Here is a 23,905-nt window from a genome sequence, read left to right as displayed (position 1 = left end):
TATTTGACCTCTTTTTTGCTTCACTCCCTACCTGTCCACCTCCCCCTCCTACTGGGCTACTTCCATCGTTTCTTTTTACTCCTTCCTCCTCCTCCTTTGCCCCCCCTGCTCAATGCGCCTTCAGGTGGTTTCGGTTACACTGGGATGCAGAGCAGCTCTCAGAGCCAGTTCAGCTACAGCCTGTCTCAGGGTCCAAGGGCCAGGACCCAGTCTTCAGACGTCAATGAAGCCCTATATAATCTGGACAGGGTTCTCCAGGGTAAGTCTGTGGTGTGCAAGCATGAAGGCCCTGGATGTGTTTGCTGGGTGTGACGCATAATGCCCCCCTCCTCAGTCATCTTTGTCCCCGCTTCTGTGATCTCACCTTCTGTTTTATGTGTTTTGGGTGGATTTTTCAGACCGTGCCACATGTTTTTAACTGATTTTCTGTTCTTTCACCCCACCACCCATCAGATGCTCGACTTTCTCCAGGTGTACCAGACACTCCCAGCAGACTTGTGTTTTCTGCTCTTGGTCCCACCGCCCTCAAAGTCAGCTGGCAGGAGCCTCACTGTGAGAAAGACATCCTGGGCTACTCTGTGCTCTACCAGCTGCTCAATGGAGGTAAATGAACCCTGCAAGGACCTTTTGTTTTCATCTTGTCTGTAATAAAGAACTTACATTTGGATACAATGTATATATGTCTTGGTATTACAGGCCAGAAATCATTCAGACACAAATTAAGAAAAGAACATGATACATACATGTTCTCTGCACACTACACGTTAACTGATATAAGTCAAGTCTTGATTTTGGTGTAATAGCTTCATTTTAAAGGAACACTTCACCCCCTAAAAGACCATTTAATTTAAATTACAGTTTTGTTGTTTCACAAATTAAACATAGCACGGGGTGAAGATTGATGTGAAGTGGTCATTTGGGGGGTTAAGTATTCCTTTAATCTTTTTAACTTGTTTTTTATATATTTAATTTGAATGCGGTTGCTGAACAACCTGTGTCCTCTCCTGTAGGTGAGATGAAGCGCATTAATGTAACGAACCCTGCAGAGAACTCTGTAATCATCCAGGACCTGCTGCCCAACCACTCCTACCTATTCAAGGTGAAGGCTCAGAGCCAGGAGGGCTGGGGCCCAGAGAGAGAGGGAGTCATCACCATCGAGTCCGCTGTCGACCCCAAGAGTCCCCTCAGCCCCATGCCAGGTGCTGATTCTGTAGAGATTTGTGTCACAGCTTCTTGGGATTAACCCACAGACACAAGTTATCAGAAGTAAAATGTCTCTCTTTTTATTCTGTTGGCTGTCTCGCCTTTCTCTGTAGGCTCACCCTTTACTCTGAGCACTCCCAGTGCCCCAGGCCCCCTGGTCTTCACCGCTCTGAGCCCTGATTCCCTGCAGCTCAGCTGGGAGAAACCTCGTAAACCCAACGGAGACATCCTGGGCTACGTGGTCACCTGCGAACAGCTGCATGGTGGAGGTGAGGCTTTCAGGAAAGATGCTTTTTTTTTTTTAATCCTAGGTTCCCATAAGTCTTTGTTGTGAATGTATGTTGTTTTCTTACCTCTGTTTCCTCTTTCCTCCAGGAGACGTACGTTCCTTCCAGGTGAACGGGGACAGTGCCGAGACCAGTCTGACCGTCCCAAACCTGACTGAGAATGTTCCCTACAAGTTTAAAGTTCAGGCTCAAACCACACAGGGCTTTGGTCCTGAGAGGGAGGGCATCATCACCATCGAGTCTCAGGATGGAGGTAAGATAAATCCTACTGACAAGGCGAATATGAATGAAACTAAAAACTCCCAATAGTGGGGATACAGTGGGGATGAACAAAAAACATGCTGATATACTTTTTTTTTTTTTTTCCAAAATTGCTGTGTCCTAATCATGACACTAGAGGAAAGATCATAGGGTCCTAAATAAAACTGTTTATCCCATAGGAGCATGACCAGGCCAGGGGGACGCTAGAGCAAAGCTTACAGTGTAAAAAATGAAGTGTTCATTCTCTTAAAATTTCAAGGCAGTTGGAAATGTTGGCCTGATGTTGGCACCAGAGAAAACCTTTTGGTTCATGTCTTCCAGATCATGAATATTTGCAGTGAGCTTCATGGAAAGATTATTAGTGTCTGATAACATGATGGAAAGGATCCCTACAGAGATAGACATTTTTGTTAAAGAGTAAGATCCCAAAATGTCTATCAATAAACCCACCAGACTCCATTTAAATAAACAGTAATTTCATCATTGTAAAAGACACTTCATTCAAAGTTGACAGAAACAAAATAAAGCTCACAAAAGACATCTTGGTTCATCTTTCCACTGTTCCAACAATCACTAACTCTGGTTTGGTTGAAATAAACTTTTAATTCACCCAGTTAGATGTGAAAATATGCTGACTCTATACAAGCTAAAATTACTGTTTATTTAAATGGAATCTGGTGAGCTTGGCAACAGTGATTTTGGGGCTGTTTCTGGTTAGACAAAAAGGATCTTACTGTTCAACAACGCTGAATACTGGACCAATTTAAAGGTTGTTGTTCCCATTAGTCACTTAGACACAAAAACGTGGGAAAATGGGGTTCAGGTTGAAAAATACAAAACTTACCCTTTAAGATTCATCCTCTGGGGATCATGAATTTTAACAGCAAAAGCTGTGACCATCATATGACTTAAAATACTGTCAACATTTCAGTGTACTTAAGATTTCCTCGCTCCTTGTAGGTGCTATGTCTGGGTATAGTGGCCAATCAATGACAAGGAGGGAAGTTTTCCAAATGCCGACAGAGGTCAGCACACGGACCAATGTCTCCCACACCATGCTCAACGACCCCTACTACTCAGGTACACATTAAGCTTCAGTTTCTGTTCTGTCCTCCTAAAAACATCGATAACATACATTCACACATTAATGACTGCTCCTCCCTAACAGATGGGATGATGATGACCACACAGCTCTCAGAGACCAGTGGCATGGTGACCCGTCAAGTCACCAAGGAAGTGGTTCAGAGGAGCGTCATGGGAGGAACCACCGTCACAAAGAAGATGTTTTATGAATCTTAAGATCTTATTTAACGACGCCCAAATTAACAGCCAAAGGTCCAACATGATGAGGAATCATATCTGAGATTCTCTTTTAAAAAGAGTCGGCTTCAGAGTGCTCACACACGATCAGTGTATGTTTTTATATGTGTGTGTGTGTGTGTGTGAGATTCTGCGACCAAAAAAGATTGCATGGAATGAATAGATGGAGAGAGATGGCCGTTCTCTTACGTCTGTTACAAACTGTGGCCACTTTCCTCATTTTATTATTTCCAGTCATTTTTTATTGTTGCTTCCGATGTATTTAATTTCAGTTTTTTCCACTGAGCAGATGATTTAGTGTTTAGCTCCACTCCCTCTGTCGGCTCAGATCTGGTAACACACACTGGGGCTTTAAATCAGGGCCAGCACGGGCCAGTAATCTGACTGCGGCTCAGTAATCCAAAGTGACCTTGTTCCCTCGTCTCCTGTCCTCCTCCCACTGCCTTTCCAAGATGTTTTGTCCACGTGCGAGCTGTTTCAGGTTAAACCCACCAAATTTCAACTTCACCGTCTTTTTACGATGCATGTTTGCAAGAGCGAAATAGCTGTGGATGTTTTATCCTGAGTGATCAAGATTATAAAAGTGGTGTGTTTGGGTCTTTTGTTCATAGATTTGTATTATATTAAAGTGTGATCGTTTTTTCCCAAGTATATTTAATACTTTTTAAGATTTTTTTTTAAGCAGACTGACATCAAATTTAATGCCAAATATAGAGGTGTTTCGGCAGACACAGGTTGATGCTTGTGTTGCTCATTTATATGCACATTTCCTACTGACATGCATGATTTTACAACAGCGAAAAGATCAAAAACCTATTAGATGTAACATGTTTTTTGCATTTCTTCAAGATGTTTTGTACTCAAAATTGTGCTATACACTGCTTCAAGTTGATACTTTTAATTTGCTTCTTTATACAGCAAGGCCATTGTCGGCCATTTCGAGTCGATTAACATTTGGACAATGAGATATTGGTGTTTTAGAAAATCGGTACGTAAAGACAGAAAGATTGTATTTGCTGCGATGCAAGTCCTACTGTATTTTGGCTCCATGTTTTTTTGAAAATGCTTTTGTAAGACACAAATACGAGAGGATATTTTTGTCAGGAAAACCTGATGTTGATGAGTGGACGAACCTTTCACCAAAAACACTCGCAGTTAAGTATTCATGTGCATTTGATCAGCAGTATCACTTATAAGCAGTTGAGCTTACGTTTTTGCATCGTTTCTTTTTTTGTATGTCAATTCTATTGCACTTAATAAAGATTTGAAATAAACACATTTGTAGTATTTGAATGTTTCTCTACATCTGTATCTGTGACCACTGAACACAAGTTGGAGCATTTGCAGATAATTTATTGATGTTTGGGAGAAATAAAAGCCATCTTAATATTACACACAATAAACATAAACACAGCTGCGGAAACAAGCCTGACAAATGTTTGCAGGAGACGAAGAAGCAAACAGAGTGAGAATTAACTCTTCACATGCGCCAAATCAGTCTGTCATTATCTGCTTGTGCACGTTAGCAAGCTGCACTGTTTCACTGCACTGGAGCTAAGAGTAGCTGATCACACATCCCTTCAGTGTCTTCATGCATTTATAACATTTGTAAAGTTAGTTTGCAAGTTTCATCTCTAAGTCATAAAAAAGCAATCAAAAAATACATTTCCGTATCTCCATTATGGCAGGAAAACCTTGCAATTACAGCTTAGATGTTGTGTTTTCCTTTAAATTAAAAAACATATTTTTCATTGTGGGTCAAGGACTTGTGAACCCTCTCAAAGCTTACCAGACGGTGTGGAAAAAAAGCTAAAAACAAGACTGTTTTTGAGGTTTTGCCCTGACAGCCTTAAATATTCATCCTTACAATACAAACAGTCAAACACTGTATGTCTCTGTGAAGGCAGAGTAAAAGATAATGTAATGCAGAATGATGGGTTCATGTCCCTGCGTGACCCCACAAGGCAACCCGCAGAAAGAGTCAGACTTTTAGTCCAGAACCAGCACACAAATTCACTGAATAACGGACCAAAACAAAAGCACAGACTCAGTGGGCTGCTGAGGATCAGGACTGAGGAGTGACTGTTGTGTGTTAAGCAGTTCAGGTCCAGAGGCAGGGCCCGGGGCAGAGGCACGGCTGTCTGACGTCTGCAGGCCTGATCACCAGGTCTTTGACCACCTCCACAGTCCCAAACACAGGGTACAGTTCCTCTGTGAACTTCTCGGTGTAGGTGTACAGGTGGGAGCGCTTCTCCACGTCGTAGAAAGACAGCTGGCCCTGCTCATAGTCCAGGTACACCCCTACCTTCCTGGGCACCAGGCTCTGTGACAGCGGGGTGACGGGCACTGTCAGGGCTTTCAGATCTGTGCCCCTCTCAAGACGGAGGGTCAGGTAGCCTGTTTCCGTGGTGAGCGGGCGGAAGCCCTGCCTCACCGCAGACGCCTTGGCCACGCCCAACCGCCAATCTCGCTCACCCACCTCCACCTCCCAGTAGTGACGTCCAGAGGAGTAGCCCTCCTGGCCCACTGCACACCACCAGCCGTCGAAGCGTCTCGGGCAACGCGGGACTGCCCTGCGCTCCAGGCCGCATCGCATACGCTTTTCATCACCGGAGATGAGGAGGTCTGGGTTGGCTGTGTCAGAGTCCAAAGTGACGTCCTCTGTGGAGTTACACACCAGGAAGATTACAAATCTGGTGACAGATTATAAATGAGGAACAGAGATTATCTGATTGTAAATGGTTTTCATACCTGCGGCATCGCAAATCCAGTTCCACACTGTAAAAAGAAGGAGAGAAACTCTTTAAAGTTGCTGTACCAGCATGTTTTATATTATCAATAGATCAGATGACTGTGTGTAATGTGTAAGGAGTCACTCATAGTGATGGAGCCACAGAGAATCATCACCCACCTGCTGATAAACCCTATTTACACCACCTACTCAGCACCAAACAGCAGACATGCAAAGCTAGGAGCTAGCTGGTGACCATAGAGGAGCATTTAGCAGCTAAATACCCAGATATTTTTCTCAGTTGACAGAAACCAAAAGTTAATAATGGACTTACATTTATCTCTTATTGACCTAAATCTACTACAATTGCAAATGTCATTTTTTTTTACAATCAAATATGATTAAAGGAATATTTCCTCCCTCAAATGAAAATTTGATAAGTTGAATTTGAGAAGAAATTGCCTCCAGAGTGAACAAAGAATCCAAAAGCAGAGAAAATCCTTGATGAATTTAAGTCATGAGTTTCCGCATTAACAACATCAAAATCACACACACACACAAATGATGGAGGCAGTGGTATACCAGCAGTCCATGTGTTCAGTGAGGTAAAATTTCTGTTTTTGTTAATGAATGAATGAATTTGAAGAGAGCTCACATCATTTTTACTTTTAGTTGTGTTCCCCATCAGAAAGCTGTACTGAGCATATGACTGGATAAATGAGACTTGGATTAAACTGCATGAGTTGTGCGAGAGTTTGCAGTAGAGTTTGATTTAGTTTTGATGTTGTTAAACGTGGACCCCTATGCTTTCAATTCATCAAGAATTTTCTGTTTTTGAATTGGTCGTTCACCGTGGAAGTGTTCGAGAAAAACAAAGCTTTCCTTATGAATTCAACGTAACACTGGGTGAGTAATTGATATATAAATGGTCATTTGGGGGGTAAAGTATTCCTTTAAAATGTCAGTAGCTGCAACAATTGATGTTCAACCAACCAGCTTTGGTCAATAAATGTTATCATTATCAAGGTGAAACTCAATATATTGTAATATGACAGTAGATTTTAGATCAAATCACGCAGCCCTGGTCAACATATTAACCAATAATGAAACTAATCATTAGTTGCAGCCCAACCACAAACATGGTGATTTAATTTCAGGGTAATTCTTTCAAACAGCTGTGAAGGTTTCTACTCACCACTGTGGGGGATGTAGCGGACAGCGTCTGAAAGAAGAAAGAGATTACCGTGATTACAAAGAGACAATCAAGACTTTCATTCATCACCCAAATCTTCCCTCATGCTCCTTTCCCTACTTGCTTCCACTATCCTTTAATCACATATCGATCCTGATTAGTGCTAATGAAAGTGGCTCATCAAGGTTCACTCCTGCTGAAGAGGCTGATTAAGTGCTACTGTATGCATACATGATGTTATTATCATGAGCAGTCCACACGTCATGGATGGCTCTTCAGCATTGTGACTGCTGATTGATTCTCTTTATCTTTTAACGCTGTCTTAAATTAACAAGAGATACTTCAAACTCTCTCACCGGTCTTCTGGCTCTTCTGCTTTCTCACCAGCCATTGCTTTGTCACGTCCTCCTGAACATTCACACACACATACAGACAGACAGTTAAACATAAAGATGATGCAGGCCAAGGTGAGTTTTACAATGAGATTAAGAGATTAACCTGATTGGATGTCATGCAGCACATATACATAATGATTCACACTGTTTACACTTTGCTAATTTTTCACCCCTCCAATCCTCTCAATTTTTTAATTCAATTTAATTAGCACTTTGCTCATCCTATCATTTATAGATTCAAGGTAATGAATGTCTTCTTTGGTCTGGAACAAGACAAATATTCAACATAACCTAATCAGGGAAATATTGTGACAGACATCCAGACCTTGACAGGGCTGTCGGCGTTCATCACGGCCAGCATGACAAGCTCCATGGCTGGGAGCAGGTTAGGGAGACGCCCCCTCTTCCACTGGAACTCCAGGTCATCTAGCATCATGAGCACAGGCTCACCTGGCCAGACGGTGGGCTGAGAAGAATGAAACAATGAATGCAATCAGTGTGTTTACTTTAACTTGTGATCATAGCTCCAGCATGCTCTGAGTATGATGGGATAACTGTCAAGGACAGGGCTTAGCTTAATCATCTTTATCAAATTCAAGGAGGGAACTGGGTCAGACTTTAATCACCAACTAGGCACACAGGCACCGGAAGAACATGCTGGCACACAACATCCTTGCCATCCTATAGTCACCTGAGGTCTGCTCTTAATCTCTCGTGTCCAGTCCATGATGACTCTTTTGTGGGCCCCCATGTCGCACTCCCCGCCTGCCTCCAGCATGCACAGGAGGTGTCCCTTCCAGTCTTTCTTCTCTGGTTTCTCATACTGGTATTCAGACAGGATGATCCTCGGCTGGACAAGAAACCACAAACAATGAAGGGGCGGCTCACCTACCAACTGTATCACCATGCAGAAGTATGTGTGCATCTACTGCTTGCTCTCTTAGCAACACTGAGCTAGCTAATGTTACAGCTCAACAGAGGGCGCTATTAATATTTATATCTCACGCTGCTACCGCCCCAGCTTTTCATCCATGAGTAAATGCGTGCCAACAACACCAACCGTATCGCTGCGCAGAAGGAAGCGTGCATCTACTCATGGACCACAGGCTCATTCTTGTGAGATAACAACATTAATGGCGTCCCCTTTGGCTGAGCTGTATCGTAAGCTAGCTCAGAGGTGCTAAATGAGCCAGCTATAGATGCACGCTTCCTGAAGGTCAGCGGAAAGAAAACAGTTCCTACATGAAACTGCTCACAACAAGGTCTGTGGATTATCTTGATTAATCAGGTCAAGATTTCTGGAAAGAGACATTGCTGTTGAATTTTTCCAAATGTGTTTTCAAATGTGTTTTTTTGGCACTTTGAGCAACACAAGCTGCCATTATATTAGAGAGAAAGCAGACATCGCCATGGCCGATAACCCCAACATTCTGCAACTCACAACAAAACTATCTAGACTGATAAACAGCACTACAGGGAAGAGGAAAAATATGTAGTTTTGATTTGGGGGTGAATTGCCCCTTTAAAGAAGCTTGACACAAATACAATCGACAACTATTTTGATAATCAAATGATTTTTGTGCAAAATCGTCAATTAAAAAAAACATTTTAGCCTCTCAATTTTGAAGATTTCCTGCTTTTGTGTCTAATATCGTATCAATCTGACTGTCTTTGGGTTTTGGACTGCAGCCCTATATTACAGCAACAGTGAAACATCCAGAAAGCATGTAGCTGATCAAGTTATTGACATAAACAGCACCAACTGCACACCTACGTACCTGTACTCTCTTCTCCAACACAGCAGCCCATTCCACAATGAAATCACGACACACACTGGCCGGCCAGATGTCCTCACTGGTCCAGATGTGGCCGAGGATGTTTGACCTCTGGGGTGAAGATTTACAGTACATAATACAGGTGAGATGTACTGTAAATGCATGTTTGTCTGTAACAGACAGAGAGCACAGAGGAGGGAAAGAGCTCACCTGGCAAATTTTGTTGAGCTCTCGGGCCAGTTCCATGATAAATAACTGACTCTCTACCAGTGGCTCCTTTTTCTCAAGTTTCACTTTCTTACGGGACTCCTGGAGCAAAGAAAGAGAAGATGAAAAGGTTAGGAAAAATACAACTTGGAGTACATTATTGAGCAAGGTGTACAAATTCTGGGCTTGCAACACATTGTGCCGAAAAGAGTCATATAACCGTACCTTGAGTCGGATCTTGAGCTTTTTGGCCGGCTCGATAAGGAACTGCAGGCAGTCCTTCATCATGCTGGCAGCCGGAGAGAGAGGCAGATGCCCTGTGGTACAATAATAAAAAGCTTTAGTACACTGGCACACACTCTGTCAGGAGCTGGAGCTGAAGTGCAGCTGACTGGGCTCGCGTTGCCCACACAAATCGATGAGAGAGCAGAAAGCGGTAATTTATGAGAGGTGGCAAAAGGTATATATGCGTGTAGGGAGAGAGAGAGAAGCACTGCAGAACTTTCATCACAGCTCTGCACTACGAGTCCACAGAGAGCTCATTATTAGGCACTCTGAGCTATCATTAGGCGAGGAAGAGGAGGGAAAAGAGGACCCACGCACTGAGTGAAAAGAGACAGCCCACCCACTCAGAACACACACAAAACCACAAAGTGAGAGGCACATTGTAGAAACAGGCAGAAAATATTGCACAGTAACAGGATTTCCTGGCGTGTGTGGGTCGATGCATCTTGATCATGGCCTTGAAATTGGAAATTTATTCCCAAGGAGATCTGAGACAGCAGCGCAGAGCACTTTTAAAACACTGCGGAGGGTGCGGGGGAGTGTTGGACCAGTTTGCTGTTGATTCAGCAGTCCACCCCTGTATGCCAGTTTGATGCGCTGAGGGGATTTGCTGTGCTTTCTGTGATGTATTGTGGCAGCTGAGCCAAAAGATGCTGCTATTGGCTTTTCCAAGGAATTAAGAGAATGTATGGTACTGAGAATTTGGAGACTCTGGCACAGAAAATACATCCAACTGAAGGACTAACAGTCAGGGCTGAAAGTTTACCTTTTAGTGAGTGGTATAAGACTAATCTGTGAGGAGAGATGATACATAAATGAATGCTTTATTACATTTTGTAGATATGTCCCCTATAATGATGATCACTAAGTACATAAGAGCACACTGTGGTGAACCTTTGCACATAATTGAATAAGCCTGAGATAGTTTTGTGTCAATACAAACAGTGCACTGAGGCCATGGCACGTGCTGGAAAGGAACAAACATATGGAGCTGTGCCACTCAGCCTGTTAACTAATTAAGTAGATACACTATACCTCAGTTTGAATTACATTTCAGAGTAAACAAGGTTGGAAATATTCCATGACACGACCTGTCCATCAGACTGTGGAGACAATACTCACTCCTGGTTAGATAGGGGGTGTATTTTTGGCAGTGAGAGGAGAGCATGTAGGAGGCAGAGGAGCTGTGTGTGGTGGAGAGGAGCTGAAGATTAGAGGAAATCCAGGATTACCTCCGCGGCTATTGCTGTGCAAACCAAGGTAGTGACTTTCTATATTAGGACTGACAGACCAACCTCTGCCTGCAAGTCAGCATCAAAACAAACACACTATATTAGCCTGTAACATACAGGCCTACACATACATAACAACGGGCACATAATAGGAACATATATATTATTTTATGATACCTAAATGAATGTTAAAAATATTTACATAGGCTACTTTTGGGATTAGTCTCGGTTGTCTAAAAATATATAATTTTCAAATGTTTATGCTACAAAATAAAAATGAACAAATAAGCTGCCGTCGTGGGCATGAGGCTGCTCTCCAACAATTACTATCAGGCTAATTATTTTATTTAATTACGCCCTGCGGCGCGTTTCTCTGCCAAATTTTGACGTGTTTTTGAAAGAAAGTTAAAGTCTGACCTTGTTACGGGAGAATTTTCCTTTCCGCAGATAACTTTGCGCTGCTCCTCTGTGATGTTTTCGCCAAACACGGATTCATTTAGTGCTCGGAGATCCTTCAGAGATGCAGCACACTTCAACTGCGGCACGAGACGTACTGAGCGCGCGCTCTTATCTGCCTCCGCCTCCACTGAGCTGCAGTTTGAGAGAAGTACCGCGAGAGGTCGCCATAGCTGCACTGAAACTGACGAGAACACGGGTATCTTCTACCAGGTAATCTCACTGTCTGTCTCTTGGGTCTTCTTTTGGTTTATTTGACTAAATTAAACACTTTACAAGTTAAATATTTAAAGCACCATTAGCCATTTTAAAATGCTAACGTTATCTCGTGCTGTGGCAGTGCTGTTTCGGACATATTAAGCCATAAATAATTAGCTACAAGAAGAAGTAAGTGGGTCATGTAAAATTGAATGAATCTCTTCAAGGGGCAATGCATTGGCTGTCAATATCTGTAGGGGAGACCGGGGTTGGTTGGCACACTTTTCACTCTTTCTATTGTACATTTATGATGTTTGCAAAATGTCTAAAATGATCAAATGTGTTTTGTTTGCAGACAATACAAATTTATTTAGCTCTTGTCAAGATTTAGAGCAGCATCTGGAGACCGTGGAAACAGAACTGAAAATAATGGTTTGATATTAGTAAGTTGTTGTTAAGTTTATTTATTTGCACTCTTTAGACTCTTTAATATTCTGTATTTTTTTGTTGGAGCAAAATGACCACAGTGGTGAATTTATGTATACAAAACAGACAAAAAAAATGTATATACACAAACAAATATGTAAAGAACAAAGCAAACCAAAAATTACTTACACTGAAAGTAACATAATTATCAATTGTTGTATGGGAAATCTGTTGAATGTGAAATTGATGAAATAAATCAATAAATTAATTAATAATAATATTTATAACAATAATGATAATAATATTATAACAACAACAACAATAATAATGATGATGATAATGATTATAATAATTCATATATTGAAAAATAATTAATGAATATGTGATGAAAAGGGAGTGACGAAAATGAATAGAAATAAAGTAAATTAATAAATATTCAGCTATTGTAGTATAAGGTTGGGAGGGTCCAGCAGATGTTGAGGGCTGGCGACTCTATATTTGAGGTATGTGTAGGTGTGTGTAGGTGGAGGCAGTGGTGTCACTGGCAGTAGGGGGAACTCGTGTGTTGAAAAAACTAAGATTAGAACAAATGCAAAACAAAGATGGGTGAAAGGAGTTAATTTGTGGAATCGTTTTTCAAAGGAAATGAAAATGTGTAACATCCTTGAAAGATCTAAAAATTATATATTTTAAAAAACATGATTAACAAATATAAAACAGAGTTATGAACACCAGTGTGTGTATATGAATATTTGTCTGGAACTTAAGGGTACAGCACAAAACTCTCAATGTATGAAGGGTAGGTGCAATAACCTAAGGCTTCAGCCTACACCTATTTGATCAGAATAAATTGCTCTGGATTGTCACTGCTTCAAAAAGTAACGACTTGTTATTGTTATTGTTGTTAGCATTTTTTCTGTGTAGAGCTCTATGTAGTAAACTAAAATAAACTCTGCTTCCCTGACATAATTTGTCAGAATATTTTAACTAGCAGTAAATAAAAGGTTATGGTCTCAGCTATAAATAAATATATTTTAATGTCTACAAATGGTTTCTAAAATGAGGTGAAATACTGTGTATTTGTGCCAACCAACAGATCTGAATATTAATTCAAACAAAAACCAGAAAACATGAACATTAAATAGAATATCGGTGACCTTTAAATGGACAGAAAACCGCCAGTGTACCAACCAACCCCGGTCTCCCCTAAAGATGTAGCTGTGTTTACCTACTTTTTTTCTTTCTTTAAATAGGCCTACCTATTCAACAACCCTTGGGTTATTTCAAACACGTAGGCCTAAAAAGCCTCACACTGCAGCAAAGCAATGCTCTCGTTTACCTGTTTTCAAAATCTAAAATAAAATATTGGAAATTAAAGCTCGCGAATTTGAAAGTAAGGTTTCAGTCTTCACCTCACACTGTGCCATTGAAGGCAGCACGACCGTTTATATTGTTGGAAGCAGAACAGCAGATGTCAATACAGCCAATAAACACGTCATATCTTACTGTATTTCATTTCGAGGCACAGAGAGCGTCTATAAGCTCCTGGGTCCAGGTATCACTGGATAATAATTCATTTGTAACCGGTATCCCCGACAGGTGATCATTTCATTGTATGCGTCTGTTCCAAAGACACACACTATATGACACGGTGTTAAATCCAGCTGTCCACCCTCCGTGTCTCGTGTCTGTGCTGGCTTCTGTGTGATGGGAAGGTGCCTCGGTATGTAAGGTAGCCTACACGGAAGTGTAATTACAGCGCGTGTCGCTGTGCGTAAATGACAGGAGGTTTTGTGTGTCTGTTGGCAACGACAGCCTCCGATCACAGCTGGTCCCCAAACATGGCACCAAAAGACCCTCTGCTTGCCACCCTCAAAGGTAAGGAAGGATACATGCAAACATGACGCAAACGTACTGTTTTTGGATTCATTACAGCTGATCGATTAGTCCAGCTTTGCGCGCACCAAAACAAATACCTGTCTTGATCGTTTGAGTTTTACCTCCGATGCACAGAATATTTTTAACAGGGCATACGTCAGTCGGTTTGTCTCCTGCACAGCCCCTCCTGTGAGGGTGCTGATGTGTGAAATGTCGATGATCACGCACGCAGATTGCATGAAAAACGTGTATTTTTGGCCACAGTCACGCGGAGCGACAACAGATCCACAGTGAAATGCATGTTTTTGTCCCTCCCAGTGTGTGTGCTGAATCTGCAGTCACATGGAGAGACGGTGTCAGACACCAACCCTCACCTCGCCTCCTGCTGTGAGCTTCTTGAGCTGGTCCTCAGAAAGGGGCTCCAACGTCAGTATCCCTATATGTGCAAAATACCATATTTGTGTATTTGTAATGATCTTTACCTGGGCTATACTGCTGAGAGTTGCTATATTGCAAATTGTATACCTGGCATACGTATTTCAGGATGTCAGTTTATGCTTCAAGTGGTTGTAATGGTATACAAGCACAATATTTGGGTGCGTAGTTTGATGTATTGTGAATATGTTAATAATAAATCATCTGAAGCACTGCATGTGAAATAGGTTTTTGCAGTAAGAACTGAATGTGTGTCCTCTCTCCAGAGCCGGTTCTCAGTCTGGTACAAAGAGACTACTGGCACTGTTTTGAACAGCTTATCCACCAAGATGCCTGCGGCAGGTAACAACACCTTGCTTAGATTATAGGATTTTCAGCACTTTACACTATAACAGTCATTACTCCAATGGAAAGGTCACAATTTCCAGGGGCGGAGCAGGGAGGTGGCCTCTGGGGCTCTGGCCCCAACTGTTTTCTCAAAAGCCCCAAATCTATGCTGTTCCCCGCAGAAACCTCTGTCTGCCTCATATTCAATTCAGAGGCGAAAACCACATTTACTCGGCATTGTCGGGGTCCTTGATTGGCAATTAGAGCAGCCCAGATTATTATGGGATGGATATTTAACCCTTTATGACCTGAGCATGGCTTTATTTCTTTCAAAAAACATGGGAAGAAGGCACTGAGCAATGAAAGACAAAATGACCAAAAAAAAAGAAAAAATCAGCAAGAAATTAGTAAAAAGAAAAAATTGAAAACAAGAAAATTTAGACAAAGAATAAAATGTAAAAAAATACAATGAATAGACTAAAGAATAAAATAAACATAAACAAATAAAATAAATCAAAAAGAATAATGACAAACAAGGAAATCAAGGAAATAACCAAGAGAAAATTTTAATACTGTAACATAATTTTAAAATATATTAATATATTATAATTGATGTTGTTTTCCCATAACTTTCTCTTTTTCCCTTTTTTTTAAATCTAAATATTTTCCAAATCTACTTATTTTGATAGTTATTATTTTGTAACTATTATTATTATTATAATTTGTAGTGATATATATTTTTTGTTTTGTATTGTTGGTTTTTTTTTTGCAATTTGTGGGACATTTCTTACCAAGTTGCTATTACTGTGTTTTTTTTGGGGGGGGGGAACACACCAATTTGCTCAGGTTTCAAAGGCAGCTTTTTCAATAAAAAAGCTCGATTTTGATGCTTTTTCATGCTCTCTGACACCTTATTTATATTCAAAGCACAACAAATTCCACTGTGAATTAATTTCTTTTCATTGTGAAGTAGAAAATGGTCAGTGGGCCACCCTGCATCTGGCCCATGGGCCGTAAGTTGAGTATCACTGCTCTACAAGATGAGTTTTTATTCTGCAACTATCATGTTTCTCCCAAATGATGCATTCTATTATCTCAAATGGCTTAAAAAACAGTGCATATAGCAGCCTCTCTAGGTTTGGGCTGAGCCCCCAATGAGCCCCTGACTTTCTCAACCCTTGTTAATACCTGTTTTCTGTGCTGACGTGCTTGTGTGTAGGCTGTCCGCCCTGTCCTTGGTAGTGGAGCAGACCAGAGTTTGCAAAAAGCTGCTCTCAGCTCAGGGCCGAGGCCGCTACCTGCTCAGACTGGCCCTCAGTCGCAAGACGTTACCACAGTTCATCACACACCTGCTGCACACACCCAGAATCCTTGAGGTCAGATACATAGACCACATACATTCTCTATGACACATTATACTTAGCCATTGATTCTTTTTCTGGTTATGCTTGTGTATGTCTTTTCCTGGCACTGTTAGGTGGTCTGGGCAAAGTGTCCACCAAATATGTCCATTGCTGAGTCTCACTAATAGACTAAAACAGCTTTTGTTCATACTGTTTCTCCTCCCTCCAGTGGTACAGTCCGACAATGTCAATCCTCAGGAATGAGGAATTTGTGGGTGAGGCTTTTTACTTGATCAGATTGTTTCCACCAAACACTGAGCAAAGACAAGGAAACTCTTGTCACCACTGGCACTCATTGTAAAACATAAACAACACTGTTTTCTCTCTTCCAGAGCCTTTCATGTCGCTGCTACTGGTCCTCTCTCACATGGAGTTTAAACTCAACATGGAGGTCAGTTCAGCTCCTTTATCTACACCTTTATTTAGTCAACTGTTCTTTCAAACCACAATGAATTCAAATGGCTCCATAGTAACCACCTCTTGTCTCCTTTCACAGAATTGCAGTTTTCTGGATGAGAGCTGGCTCCTTCCGGTAAAAAACAGTGATTATTGTTTGGTAACTCACAGCATCACAATGTTATTATGGTTTTGGTGGTCATGGTAACTTTAAGATCCCTGGAAAGCCATTAAAGAAATCTCACAAGCAGGACACATTGCAGTGAGATAATGGAAATTGGACTCCCTCTGTTAATTGTCTGTATATGTTTCTAGGTGTGTGAGACATATGAAGTAGTGCCCTGTCGGGAGGTAGGGTTGGTGTTGAGGTGTGTGTCTTACACTCTACAACATACCTATTTTCCATCAAGTATAAATGGACCTGTTCAACCTACTGCATCATCTCCCACCTCTGCCTGTCTCTTAGGTATCTCCATGGGCGTGTCTTCGTCCTCGAACTGACACCTGGTAGTCAGGCTCATGTTGACAAGTTTATCTGTCCTGGTGACATCATTGATGAGATCAATGGGACCTCACTGAGGAATTCTAAGAATGGACAGGTATCCTAAAACATGCAGTTATAGAGAGCTGTGGCAGGAGGCATTATGTTTTTGAAATGTCCATCTGTCTGTCTGCATGTCTATCCCATTTGCAATCTCCTTAAAGAATTCCAATTTCTGAAATTTGGCACAAATGTCAACTTGGACTCAACGATGAACTGATTTTGGTGGTTAAAGGTCAAGGTCACTGTAACCTCGGATCCGTCTCATTCTCGTGAATGCAATATCTCAGGAACACGTGGAGGGAATTTCTTTAAATTTGGCACAAATGTCCACTTGGACTTGAGGATGTGGTCTGTCTATCTGCATGTCCATCTCATTTGCAATCTCCTTAAAGAATGCCTTGAGGTAGTTTCTTAAAATTTGGCACAAATGTCAACTTGGACTCAACGATGAACTGATTTTGGTTAAAGATCAAGGTCACTGTAACCTCACATCTATCCCATTCTCATGAATGCGATATCTCAGGAACGTGTAAAGGGAATTTCTTCAAATATGGCACAAATGTCCACTTGGACTTGCAGTCCGTCTGTCTATCTGCATGTCCATCTCATTTGCAATCTCCTTAAAGAATGCCTTGAGGCAATTTCTTAAAATTTGGCACAAACTTCAACTTGGACTCAATAATTAATTGATTTTGGTGGTTAAAGTTCAAGGTCACTGTAACCTCGGATCCGTCCCATTCTCATGAATGCGATATCTCAGGAACGTGTGGAGGGAATTTGTTTAAATTTGGCACAAATGTCCACTTGGACTTGAGGATGCGGTCTGTCTGTCTGTCTATCTGCATGTCCATCCCATCTGCAATCTCCTTAAAGAATGCCTTGAGGCAGTTTCTTAAAATTTGGCACAAACGTCAACTTGGACTCAATAATGAACTGATTTTGGTGGTTAAAGGTCAAGGTCACTGTAACCACACATCTATCCCATTCTCGTGAATGCAATGTCTCAGGAACGTATGGAGGTAATGTCTTCAAATTTGGCACAAACATCCACTTGGACTTGAGGTTGAACTGATTAGATTTTAATGGTCATAGGTTAAAGGTCACTGTCACCACCCAAAACATGTTTGGTGCCATAACTCAAGAATTCACATGCTAATTATGACAAAATTTCACACTAATTTCTAAAAAGATAAAATGATTAAGCGACGACAAAAGGTCAGCTTCATTGTATTTACGATGTTCTGCAGAAACTCTTTGCTGACCATTATAAAACGTCATAACTCAGGAACATAAGGCGAGACATTTGGTCAGATAGAGAAATGGTAACTCTAATCTTTGGTGTCTGAAACTTGAAACTGTGCCGATTGTATAGATGTTTGCTACTTGGTAGAAGATGTGTGTGAAGCATCCATCTTTTTGAATTTGTAGCTTCTTTGCAGCAACATCCATGTTTGAAGCAATGTCTACTGTCATGGCTACAAATAAGTCTGGACAGACATGGATGTAACTGTATCTTGACAAGGTTTGTCCTAGGTTTTTTTTAATTTTTGTATAGAATAATGCAGGTATCTGAGCATCCCACATTTGATCCCTCACAGATAATACAAGACTGTGCGTGCAATGAACTGAGGTGATTAGACCTCTTCTCAGAACTTTATTGGTGTGTACTGACTGCTTGATAGACACCTCCCTGAATCTACTGTTGGTTTTGTGGCACCAGTTAGGGTGGGACAACTTACACTTTATCTTTTTTTTTTTTTTATTACATGTAATTTGCACTGTGACATTGCGCAATTCCCAGCACAGCTGCTCCCAACCTGAGCAGAGCTCTAATCAGTCAGAAAAACTGAAAACGCCTTTGTGGGTGTGAAGGACTCTTTTGTTAACCTGGTGAACATGATTCCATGTATTTTACTAGAAGGAGTGCAATGCTGAAAGAAAACATCAACAAGAAGAAATAAATCACCTGTTGTGAAATTCTTATGTTTTCTGGCAAAAATATAGAATTCAACGGAATACTTCACCCCCCAAATTACCATCTGTTAATCAATTACTCCCTGTGTTAGACTGAATTTGTAAAGAAAACTTTGTCATTCTTGCATGCCTCCGATGAACAAAGAATCCAAAAACTGAGAAATTTTTGATAAAAAGAAATCATGTGGGTCCGCCTTTAACAGTAGCTAAACTATATTTTTAAAAAATCCATTTACAAATTCTCACACAGCTTGTGCAGTGTTATCCAAGTGGGGTGACATGCTGCAGAGAGATGTGGGTGGGAATTGAGCCCACTGCCACCACAGCAAGGCCACAACCTTTGTACATGGGGCGCCTGCTCTACCAGGTGAGCTAGTGAGCACCCCAGTATGTACACATCCTGTGCGTATTGTCCCAGTGATGGAACCAATGAGACACAGGGTAGACACACCCTTGACAAACCCTTTAAGCATTTTCATCACTTTGAAAAACCTGCCGCTCTCAAAACAATGTTCACGCATACTACTGGACAAATCGTAGAAGTTGTTGTACGTAGAGTTACAATACATTCTCTGTTTTTTTCCCAGGCAGGTGTCGTTATGTCTCGTCTGAAGGGCTGCCCTCTGTCCATCAGCGTTCTGCGGTGGAGGGCTCAGGATGGGACAGTGTATCGGCCCATTATCAAGCTCCTGCGGGCCCTGACGACGGAGAACCCCAGCCTGCAGCTTGGTCCTGCTCCCTCCCAGCAGTCAGCCAACAAAGACCAGAGAAACTCTCCGTCACAGTGTCTCAAAGAGGGAAGGCAAGTTGGTTACCGAATTCTCAATGATGATTTCAGGCACATTTTGCTAAGTGTGCCCCTGACATTAAAACACTGACGCACCTCTCTTCCACAGGATTGTGTACATTGTGCAGTATTTGGGAAAAGCAAGCATTGGAACGGTAAATAATTACTATTGTTTAATATTTAATATGCGTTCAGTCTTTGTGTATATATATATATTAAGCCCTGTTTACACCTGGTATTACCATGTGTCTCGGTGAATTGATCAGGATGGACAGCTCTAAATCTGTTCAAACCTAGCATTACAATGCATCTCCATATGCATCACAAGTGGCCACTTGTGATCAGATCTCACATTCTTGCTGTATATGAAAATAAAACGCACACCATTTATATTTGCAAAGACCAAATGTGTTGTTTTTAACTGGCAGGAGGCAGCACTGCACTTACTACGCCTGCAATGCCAGGAGTTAGAAGAAGAAAAACAAAGAGTAGTTTGCAAAGGCCTTGGCATGCAGGCAGAATCGAATAAGTTTCTTACAACATGAATGTATAAATAAGTCCCTTTTTATCGACCAGTCACACTGACGTGACACGTACAATCACTGAGGTAGAACTGCCAATTGATATGAGTTACGGAGATAAGTGAAGTTGGCATGGTTTTTTCCTGTTGTCATTTTTTGTGGGTGAAAAGTAGTGAGACTGTGCTGTGATTGGCTTACAGCTCACTTGCAGTGGTTAGGGCATGGAGATCATAGTTAGGGCTAGTACTAGCCAATCACAGCACAGCAGGATTGACATAAAAAAAATAGTGGGATTCATAATGATGTGCGTCTCAAGATCCACCGAGGACACGCTGGGCTCATTCACACATGTAGCTGTCCACCTGTGATCAGACCAAGATGTATGTAAGTAGCAGGTGTAAACAGGGACTTAGTCTTTACTCTGTTAGTATTGATAACTTGTCTTATCCTCTTTTAGTTTGGGGGCAAGGAGGTGCTACAGCAGGGCATTAAAGAAGTATTGCAGAAAAACCTGCCTAGCAAGGTAATGACACTGCTCTACTGCCTCGGGGCACGTTGGTCTCTGTCATCTCTGCAAGGTGTTTGTCAACATCAACATGCACTCAGTGTGTTTTGTCTCACAGGAAGTGCTCTTAGATATGAAGGAGACGCATTTGACATGCACAGATAGAAACAGTAAACAAGTGAGTAACACCATATGACATCTGTCAAAATTAGTGTTTATGTACCTCTTTGCTCGTGTTTTTCTGGCAGCATTTATATTCTTTTGAAATGTTTTCACCAGGAGCTGTTTGAGCATCACTATCCAGAGATTTCATGTGTAGGAAGATATGGTCAACCAGACTACACAGTATTTGCATTCTGTGTGGCGTAAGTATTAAATTTACCTACTAAGCCTTTGTGGACCTACTATGCAAGTGATTTGAAAAGAAGAAAAGCATACACTATATATGCAAGTGTTTTCCACACTTGCCTCCATAGAGACATGATGCAATACCCAGGCCATTATATCGGTTGTCATTGGCTGGACCCATGTCATCTAAGCATGTGATTGGCTCTGTTCACAGAGACTCCCCAGAAACCCCTGAGTCAACAGGCTTCTGCTGTGTGGCACTAAGAGCCAGCAGCATCAAGGAGTGTGAAGAGGTTGTCTGCCGTATTGGTGAGGCATAGCAGTTAATGTGCATTTCATAATTTTATGATAATTATATAATAATTTTAAAACCCATGTGTTCTTCTTGCAGCTACTGGTTTCAAGCATACTGAATGGTTTGTATGACAACTCACCAATGGCCAACTGTTCATTTGTAAATAAAATGTCAACTGTGTTTAAAGATCACGTAAACACTGTATTACTGACTGAATACAACACAACACAAAGCATTCTACTCATAAAGACCTTTAATAGAAAGACATGTGACAACATTTTCATAAATAGTATTAAATGTAGCTGCCAAGATTTTATGTTGAAAAACACGTAAAAAGCAGTCCAGAAAAATACAGGAGGGGTCTGCCATGCTCCCAGTCATTGAGTGCAGAGCATCAACTGTAGCAGATAATACCCTGACACTGCAGTGAGATCAGCTGAGCAAGACATGCTGGCATATTTGTGAGAAGTGGTAGATGAGTGATGAGACCCTGGACCCCTGCGGAAGATGTGGAGAATGCATCCTCGCTTCAAAAGACAACTCCATCCCCAGAGGGAGTCTGATACCCACAACTTAAGGTGGTATTATGGCTGACACATGTAATGACCCATGATAAAATAAAAAGTAGATAAACCTACTGCACAACATTCCATACTATCCTAGGTGTACTCAGGCTTGTGGAATGATTGATGGCATTGTCCCAGTCTAAAATACAAAAATTCAAAAGAATTAAAAAAAATACCCAAGAAATAAAAAGTCCACAAAAATGGTTAAGTACGATAAATAGGATCATTTGTCTTGACATTGCTGCCGCTAGCTGCTCAGGCCCTCTCTCCCCTTATCCTGCGAGCCAGCTGGATGTCTTTGGGCATGATGGTGACACGTTTGGCGTGGATGGCGCACAAGTTGGTGTCTTCAAACAGACCCACCAGGTAAGCCTCACTGGCCTCCTGTTAAGGAAAAAAAAAAAAAAAAAAAAAAAAAAAAAGACTTTAGAGGCAAACCAAATACCCTTTATTTGTCCCACTGGTACTCAAGACTTCACTGTGACTAATTCCATGTGGTATTTACCTGAAGAGCACCAATGGCAGCACTCTGGAAACGCAGGTCAGTCTTGAAATCCTGTGCAATTTCTCTGACCAGGCGCTGGAAGGGCAGCTTGCGGATGAGCAGCTCAGTGGACTTCTGATAACGACGGATTTCCCTCAGAGCCACGGTTCCAGGCCTAAGCAAAAATAATTTTAGCGCCGTTATTCAAAACTGAATGACTGGTTGTATCAAGGGATACGTTAGATTAAGGACTGTAAGGCATATTGTAAAAATCAAATACTTCACCTATAACGATGGGGCTTCTTCACTCCTCCCGTGGACGGAGCGCTCTTCCTGGCTGCCTTGGTAGCGAGCTGCTTCCTTGGGGCCTTTCCTCCAGTAGATTTACGGGCAGTCTGCTTGGTACGGGCCATCTTGCTACAGAACAGGACAACAACGAGTTGTATTAACTGCCGAGAACGAGTTTCGCTACTTAACGTGGTAGTGCCAAGTCATACAGACCTGGTTTTATTTACCAAGCTAACGTGCTAACCCAGCCTAGCATACAAGCTACCACAGCTAGCATATAAGCTAAAGCAGCGCCCCTCCCCCCAGGTTCCAACCACTGGGAGGCGTCTGGTTCGCTCCGGTAACGTTACGCTCTAACAACGCTACACCCGACTACCAAACAAGGCCTGAAAATGTATATTAAAACAGACTACAAGTTATTATCAGGCAAGTTTAATTGATGTTGATACAATCAGTGCTGTGCTATGCTAATAAAAACAACAATTTCGCAAGTTTATGGTCCCACAGCGACCAACAACAACGGCGTCAAAACACTCAGTCTCAGCCCAGCCACTCAGTCTTTCCTTTTCGACTTCGCCATTTTCACAGTTTCTCATTTCACCCCCAGTCGACATTGCCTCGATCCTGATCAGACGACATTAGCTTACATTACATTATTAGCTTAGCTAACAGCAATTTTTTAGCCAACATTAATATTTGTGGTTAATTCTAACTAAGCCAATGTGATCACTAGGGTCTAGTTTCACTTAAAAGACCTAATGTTAACCGGTGACGTTGAACCAGAAACCGTAAGAGACTCCATTGTTCTATTTTTAGCTAATGCTAACGTTAGCAAGCCGCCATGTTAGCCTGTTCGCCAAACAATGACTGTAAACAGAAACTCGGTCCGTGAATACATAGTAAATTATGGGAATCGATTTCACGTATATTGCCTAACGTTAAACAGCAAGGCGGTGATATTTACCTTTAGGACGTCGGTTGGGTCAAGGCAGGAGCCGTCAGTGACAGTCTTCCGTTGATGACCGCGGAAAATGAAAAACGGTGTGTGTCGGAAGGGGGTTGAGGCCGAGTATATATACTTTATCGTGACGTCATTCTTGTGAAATACGACACGCTCATTGGTTCACCTTCAAAGCTGATGTCAAGGCAGATGCAGCAAGTAAGAAAAAGAAACAACAATGTTAAA

At 41.6% G+C, this 23,905-nt stretch overlaps 4 protein-coding genes across 8 annotated transcripts in view; 2 read left to right on the top strand and 2 right to left on the bottom strand.

The window, feature by feature from the left end:
- itgb4 (integrin, beta 4) overlaps positions 1-4,339 on the top strand; it is a 30,495-nt gene extending 26,156 nt beyond the window's left edge. For both annotated transcript variants that reach the window (XM_050060446.1, XM_050060445.1), the window contains exons 36-42: positions 125-259; positions 454-603; positions 1,011-1,199; positions 1,317-1,472; positions 1,579-1,743; positions 2,712-2,831; positions 2,920-4,339. In XM_050060446.1, coding sequence (XP_049916403.1) covers positions 125-259; positions 454-603; positions 1,011-1,199; positions 1,317-1,472; positions 1,579-1,743; positions 2,712-2,831; positions 2,920-3,050 — 1,046 coding nt within the window. In that variant the 3' untranslated portion in view covers positions 3,051-4,339. The remainder of the gene's footprint in view (positions 1-124; positions 260-453; positions 604-1,010; positions 1,200-1,316; positions 1,473-1,578; positions 1,744-2,711; positions 2,832-2,919) is intronic.
- Positions 4,340-4,416: 77 nt separating this feature from the next.
- Positions 4,417-13,614, bottom strand: zgc:194990 (uncharacterized protein LOC568410 homolog). 3 transcript variants are annotated; one of them, XM_050059527.1, is made up of 10 exons: positions 13,475-13,614; positions 9,597-9,688; positions 9,375-9,473; positions 9,168-9,275; positions 8,081-8,239; positions 7,715-7,855; positions 7,351-7,402; positions 6,998-7,024; positions 5,823-5,849; positions 4,417-5,732 (listed from the first exon to the last, which is right to left on the bottom strand). In XM_050059527.1, the coding sequence occupies exons 1-10, from the start codon at positions 13,482-13,484 to the stop codon at positions 5,173-5,175; spliced, it is 1,275 nt and encodes a 424-aa protein (XP_049915484.1). In that variant the 5' UTR covers positions 13,485-13,614; the 3' UTR covers positions 4,417-5,172. The 3 variants fall into 3 exon arrangements, with proteins under 3 accessions (XP_049915484.1, XP_049915485.1, XP_049915483.1); XM_050059528.1 differs by lacking the exon at positions 13,475-13,614 and adding an exon at positions 11,306-12,028; XM_050059526.1 differs by lacking the exon at positions 13,475-13,614 and adding an exon at positions 10,779-10,848.
- A 101-nt stretch (positions 13,615-13,715) lies between these two features.
- On the top strand, positions 13,716-22,005 carry si:ch211-250n8.1 (uncharacterized). 2 transcript variants are annotated; one of them, XM_050059523.1, is made up of 16 exons: positions 13,716-13,846; positions 14,165-14,272; positions 14,548-14,623; positions 15,828-15,984; positions 16,181-16,226; positions 16,344-16,402; positions 16,508-16,543; positions 16,723-16,775; positions 16,874-17,006; positions 19,513-19,727; positions 19,822-19,867; positions 20,691-20,756; positions 20,857-20,916; positions 21,018-21,103; positions 21,301-21,395; positions 21,478-22,005. In XM_050059523.1, exons 1-16 carry the CDS (start codon positions 13,747-13,749, stop codon positions 21,510-21,512), a joined length of 1,371 nt encoding a protein of 456 aa, XP_049915480.1. In that variant the 5' UTR covers positions 13,716-13,746; the 3' UTR covers positions 21,513-22,005. The 2 variants fall into 2 exon arrangements, with proteins under 2 accessions (XP_049915480.1, XP_049915481.1); XM_050059524.1 differs by lacking the exon at positions 14,165-14,272 and having other exon boundaries at positions 13,747-13,846.
- Positions 21,617-23,818, bottom strand: LOC126399513 (histone H3.3A). The gene is made up of 4 exons (XM_050059529.1): positions 23,684-23,818; positions 22,717-22,848; positions 22,453-22,606; positions 21,617-22,331 (listed from the first exon to the last, which is right to left on the bottom strand). The coding sequence occupies exons 2-4, from the start codon at positions 22,842-22,844 to the stop codon at positions 22,203-22,205; spliced, it is 411 nt and encodes a 136-aa protein (XP_049915486.1). The 5' UTR covers positions 22,845-22,848; positions 23,684-23,818; the 3' UTR covers positions 21,617-22,202.
- Between the last annotated feature and the right edge of the window lie 87 nt (positions 23,819-23,905).

Source organism: Epinephelus moara, chromosome 13 (assembly GCF_006386435.1).
Source record: "Epinephelus moara isolate mb chromosome 13, YSFRI_EMoa_1.0, whole genome shotgun sequence".
Classification (NCBI taxonomy): Eukaryota; Metazoa; Chordata; class Actinopteri; order Perciformes; family Serranidae; genus Epinephelus; species Epinephelus moara.
The sequence above is the reverse complement of the archived record's forward strand: the minus strand, read 5'-3'. Positions and strand labels throughout refer to the sequence as shown.